Source organism: Myotis yumanensis, unplaced genomic scaffold (genome assembly GCF_028538775.1).
Source record: "Myotis yumanensis isolate MYYU_CA2020_CCGP unplaced genomic scaffold, mMyoYum1.0.hap1 SCAF_2, whole genome shotgun sequence".
NCBI classification, from domain to species: Eukaryota; Metazoa; Chordata; class Mammalia; order Chiroptera; family Vespertilionidae; genus Myotis; species Myotis yumanensis.
The window spans coordinates 77,203,856-77,209,531 of record NW_027223753.1 but is presented as its reverse complement, the minus strand read 5'-3'; the positions used below and the strand labels follow the sequence as shown (position 1 = coordinate 77,209,531).

At 49.8% G+C, this 5,676-nt stretch overlaps 1 protein-coding gene across 1 annotated transcript; it reads left to right on the top strand.

Moving 5' to 3' along the window:
- The first annotated feature begins 1,999 nt into the window (after window positions 1-1,999).
- On the top strand, window positions 2,000-5,344 carry ID4 (inhibitor of DNA binding 4). Its single transcript, XM_070405656.1, has 3 exons — window positions 2,000-2,826; window positions 3,227-3,285; window positions 3,843-5,344. Exons 1-2 carry the CDS (start codon window positions 2,386-2,388, stop codon window positions 3,269-3,271), a joined length of 486 nt encoding a protein of 161 aa, XP_070261757.1. The 5' UTR covers window positions 2,000-2,385; the 3' UTR covers window positions 3,272-3,285; window positions 3,843-5,344.
- Window positions 5,345-5,676: the final 332 nt, after the last annotated feature.

Below are 5,676 nucleotides of genomic sequence, written 5' to 3'. Positions count from 1 at the left end.
CTTTCTCCAAACAGAGAAAGATCTTAGGTTTTAAGTTTTGGAGCAGCTTTTAAACTCTAGGAAAGAGAAAAATCAATGTCATGACATGTCTGTACATATATCCATTTATTATCATCATCTGTGCAGATCTGACTGTCTCCAAGATTACAGTTTACCCCCACTAGTGCTCCCTCAACCAAATTTCTGTCTAAAATAACAGCATTCTCTCTGCTTTTATACTAATATAAGAATATATGAAACGTTGCCTGTATTTAGAAAAGAAAGCCTTTCCTTTGGGTTTTATAATTCTGCTTTTCTTGATAAGTGTGCATGTAGACCATCTATATATGCAGGTAAGTAAAAGAGAATGTCACTTGCTTTATACACAGTAATGTATAAGGATTAGGGGAGAGGAGGGTTGTGAAACCAGCATTAAATACTCCTCATTTCATCAGGAAAAAGGAATGTGCTCTGAGAAAATAGTAGTGCAATAGTCATAAGGTATCCCACGTGGCTAAACAAAACACCTGCCTGCTGCAGGTACGTCAGTTCTGGGAAAGGAGAGCGGGTTTCCTTACAGAGGGTGGAAAGGGAGAGAGGAAACCCACATCTGATTCAATTGTCTATGAAAACGAAGGTGCCGATCCGTATCATGCACACGAATGAAAATACCTCTTGAGTTAATTCATCGCTTAGCTTGTCTAAAGATGGGAGGTTTGCAGGGGCACTCAAAATTCTTGTGTCCACTGACGGCGGGTCTGTATGCTAATTTCTCATCGGAAGGGCTCCATTTTTTGTTAAAGAGTTCACACAAGGCCCTATCAAAGTTCATTGTGCAATTTTGTTTTGAGCCCTTGAAGGACAGTTTTTATCTTATTTTATTAGAAATCTAACAGAACCGTCCTTAATTAGCAGGCTTTTCTGCAGAGTGAGGCCCAAGCAGGACTTCAGGGACTCGAAGTGTGAATTTTAATGCTTTGTTGCAAAAGGAGGAGACTCTAGCTATTCGCAGCATCTTATTTAACGCGGGATACGCTGACATAACGTGAAGCGGTGCACTGATGGCCTACATTAAGTTACAGATATGAATTTTACATAAAACGGATTGATATTACATGTCGTGGTAGAATTTTAACTACTCCCTGCCCATGCATTTTTAATATTTACATGTTCTAATTTAATGCTCAAAAGCAACTGCATTTCTTGAGCCCACTTTTGTGTTTAGACAGGCAAAAGAAAAACCCTACGACGTTTTTTGTTTTATTTATATTTCCTTTCAGCAAAAATCTGCATTCGGCATTCTTTCTTTTTTGCCCCCTTAAGCATTAAACCTTTTCTAAAAGGAAAACGGAAAGGCTACGCATTCCATTCCATCATTAAGGTTTCGGCAATTGTGAAAAGGCAAATAATGAAACGGCGAGGGAAAAACACAAAACAGAAGGAACGTGCCTTCTTGAAAAGCGTCCCTCTTTAAGGCGCTGGAATCCCAGGTATGGAGTGAGGATGGGTGGCGGGTGGAGGGTCCCTACGCACCGCGCTATTCGAGGTGGCAGGATATCCTCGCGCAGGGCTCAGCGCTCCCGCAGCAGCCTGAGCCGAGGGAGAATGAATTCCAGCCGCACATTCCCGCAGTTCTTCGCAGGAACTTCTCCCTCTTTCCCCTCCCTAGGGCACACACCAGCCTGGCCGGGCTCCCACCCAGCTCTTTTCTCAGAGCCCCGACCTACGGCGTTGACGGAATGGAGTGCCCTTCCCATTGGCCGGAGCGCCATTCCCTGAGGTGGTACTGTCTGCCTGATTGGCTGGCCACTCCCGACCCCCCGCCTACCCCTCCGCCCGGGTTGCCCGGCTCCCCGCCCCCCAGCGCTGCCCCGAGCCTCCGCCCTCGCTGGCTCCCTCCGCGCTCCCAGCCCCGCTCCACTTGGCTGGCGCGGGGACCCGGCCCGCGCGCTGGCCCCGCCCCCAGGGCGCGAGGCTCTATAAATACAGCTGCGCGTCGGGCAGGGCAAGAGCGGGGAGGAGGCGCGGTTGTGAGTCAGTCCCGGGAGTGGGGAAACCTCGGGCGCGGGGGAGCGCGGCGGCGACAGGGCTATACTCGGAGCTCCGAAGGGAGTGACTGGGGACCCGGTAGGCTTCTTTCCTGCCGGTGCTTTTGAGATTTCTTGCCTTTTGGTCCCGGCCGAGTGTCGCCCACTGAGCAGAGATTCCCTTCGCAAAACCCGGAGCGACCCTCCAGTCAATTGTTGGGCTCCGGATCCTTAAGAGCTTTGCGGTGCTCAGAGCGCGCCGGGCGCGAAGGCAAGGGGAGTGGAGTCGGCCGCGCGCGGGGGCCCAGCGCTTGCCTCCCTCCTTCCCTCGCTCGCTCGCCCTAGCGGGTCCGCTCGCACCGGGCGCAGGGCGCGCGCCATGAAGGCGGTGAGCCCCGTGCGCCCCTCGGGCCGCAAGGCGCCGTCGGGCTGCGGCGGCGGGGAGTTGGCGCTGCGCTGCCTGGCCGAGCACGGCCACAACCTGGGTGGCTCGGCGGCCGCGGCGGCGGCTGCGGCGGCCGCTCGCTGCAAAACTGCCGAGGCGGCGGCCGACGAGCCGGCGCTGTGCCTGCAGTGCGATATGAACGACTGCTACAGCCGCCTGCGCAGGCTGGTGCCCACCATCCCGCCCAACAAGAAAGTCAGCAAAGTGGAGATCCTGCAGCACGTTATCGACTACATCCTGGACCTGCAGCTGGCGCTGGAGACGCACCCGGCTCTGCTGAGACAGCCGCCACCGCCGGCGCCGCCGCACCACCCGGCAGGGACCTGTCCGGCCGCGCCGCCGCGGACTCCGCTCACGGCGCTCAACACCGACCCGGTGAGAGAGAGGCCCGGCGTCCACCCGGGCGCACGTCGCGGGGGTCCAGGAGGGTGGTGACTGGCCGCGGGAGCTCCCCTTTTCCGGGGCCTGGGTGGCCGAAAAGGTCCGCACGCCCACCCTCCTTCTCCGGGCGCCTGGGGCCGCCAACATTTGGCTGGGCACAGGGAGCCCGGGTCCGGGTGAAGGCGCGGGGCGGGACTGGGCTTGGGCGCTTCCTGGGCTGTCAAGTCCAGCCTGTTTCCCCGGGGGTGGGAAGGTGGGGAGGGGGGGGTCCCCAGGGCTGCAGGCTAGGGTGGGGTCACTCGCGCGCCAGCCCGATTTCCCAGAGCGAATCGAGGGCAGCGACGAGTGCGTGTTTGCGCTGCTAACCTCCCCTTGGTGTCCGTTGCTGTTGCAGGCCGGCGCGGTGAACAAGCAGGGCGACAGCATTCTGTGCCGCTGAGCCGCGCGGTCCAGGTGAGCGCGCCTTTCTTTCCCTTCTCGAGTGGCCGGTCACCCGAGACGCCGGTCCTCCGGGGCTTCCGGTGCCAGGCACCACCGAGTTCTTTGCCCCCAGCATTTCTGAGGGCAAACTCCCAAGAAGGCGGACCACCCCGTCTCTCCCTGCCAGCCAGTTAGCAACTGAAGCTGTACTTCGCTTTAGTAACTGGGGCTTCACTCTAAATGGGGAGGGATCCGCTCCTGTCCCCGCCACCCCCTGGCCTCCCCCGGTGACCCGCGGGCTCTGGCTACCTTCTCCCCCGCTGAGGGCGTGGACACTGCCCGATGTCCCCCCGGTGCAACCACAAAAGCGAGGGACGCGGGCATCGCCCCGGAGTGGGTCCCCTCTCCGGGCTTCCCGGGGGCCCGCAGCTGCCTGCTCGGCGCCTGGCCGGCCGCGGGCTGCGGGTGTTGTCTGACCCGGTGGTTTGTTTTGGGTTGTTGATCAAGCATGTCTTGAGTTTGGTCGGTGGCGCCAGTTAGTCTGCAGCGGGAAGGTTCCCACACCCCCTCTATTCATTCCTCTTCCACAGGTGTGCGGCCGCCTGAGCCGGAGCCAGGAGACTAGAGAGGGAGGGGGAAGAGCAGAAGTTAGAGCAAAAGGCGCCGGAGGAAAGGAGAAAACATCGGCAACTCCTAGAAACGTTTTCACCCGTCATTCCAAGAGAGAGGGAAAGGAAAGAATAAAACTTTCATCTTTTTTTTTTTTTTTGCACGTTCATAAATACTCTACATCCCGTATTCTCTTTTGTCTCTTCATCTGTAACCGCTGTGAATTATACACTTATGTGTGTTTTTTTTTTTTTTTTTGAGGTGCAGTTAAACTTTTAAGCTTAAGTGTAACAGAACTGATAAATAGAAAGGCAAGAGTAAATGCGACTTTAGAAGCCTACTTGTGACCAAGGAGCTCAATTTTTGTTTTGAAGCTTTACTAATATACCAGAGCATTGTAGATATTTTTTTTTTTTACATCTATTGTTTAAAATAGATGATTAAAATGGGGCAGGGAACTTTCTCTTTTTCCCTGCAAGAATGTTACATATTGTATAGATAACTGAGTGACATTTCATACCATGTATATATATAGAGATGTTCTATAAGTGTGAGAAAGTATATGCTTTAATAGACTACTGTAATTATAAGATATTTTTAATTAAATATTTTTTTGTAAATATTATGTGTGTCTTTTTTTAAATCTATGGGAATATTTCTTTTGGAAAATTATTTTTCAGCTCAATTGCAGAGCTCTTGATATTTTGAATGTCTTTTCTGTTTGGCTTGGCTTTTAATTTGTTTTTGTTTTGCGAAGTACCGTGTAGAATCGGAAGTAACAGTTATAGCTAGTGGTCCTGCATGACTGCATGAAATGTTTAATCACAAAATAAACTTGTTCTGAGTCCATTCAAATGCCTTTTCTTTAACCTAGATTGAAATCCTTGTATTTGAAGCATACATGTTGGAAAGATAGTTTATCAGTTTTTAAGTACAGGGTTTGATAGTGTAATACAATACATAGAGTCAGTGTTTGTTATTTGTGTTTTGATTGAGGTCAACATGGACTCTGAATGATTTTGCATATGGGATAGGGAAATGCTTGGATCCTTAAGGAATTTATGAAATCTGTTAAATCAAAGTGGGGAAAAAAAAAGCTTATCATTCTTCATTTTACACTACAGTTTCATGTTTGTACAGATTATTTAAATCATAGAAATGAAAAATGTTCTCTGCTTGCTACCAAAGGACAACCTCTTGGAAATGAACACTTTCTGCTTTCCTTCCTCCAAAGAATATTAATAGGCAACAGTGAGAGAAAAAAATAAAAAGGCATAGTGGCAAACCCTTCAAGCAGGGATAAAAGTCGATCTTCAAACATTAACTTCAGTAGACCAAAAATTGATGACCACCTCTAGATTATTTTTTTATAAAAATGATTTTCACTATAGCTATGTTAGTTACCGGTAAACTGTCCAATCTCTTGTGATGTGTAACTTTTACATGTGAATATTAAAGTAGATTTATCTGTCTTGTACTGTGATTTCTGGTCTCATTTCTTCAAAACCTTACTTCTAAGACTTTCTTTTCTAAGGAAGGTAATATTTTCTAGGTTAGATGGGACTGTCAGGGCCTGTGAACATTGTGCATTTAATGTGATCAGTACTTTACACACCAGTTACAAGGAATTTTTAGAGTGAGAATTAAGTAGGATTTAATTGGGTGCTTTGTAAATAGTCAATTGTGTGTATAACGTGGTCTGTTTGATTTTTAAAAGGAAAGGATTTGTTTCAGATTATACAAGAATAAAAGTATTATAGACCCAAGGGACTTTTTATGAGGTCAAAGTCAAATGCCCATATAGGAATATGAAAT

Bases quoted from the DNA above. Each gene is read 5' to 3' on its own strand.
- ID4 (XM_070405656.1), top strand. From the start codon at position 2,386: ATGAAGGCGGTGAGCCCCGTGCGCCCCTCGGGCCGCAAGGCGCCGTCG. The intron at 2,827-3,226 runs GTGAGAGAGAGG...TTGCTGTTGCAG, and splicing joins CGGCGCTCAACACCGACCCG to GCCGGCGCGGTGAACAAGCA.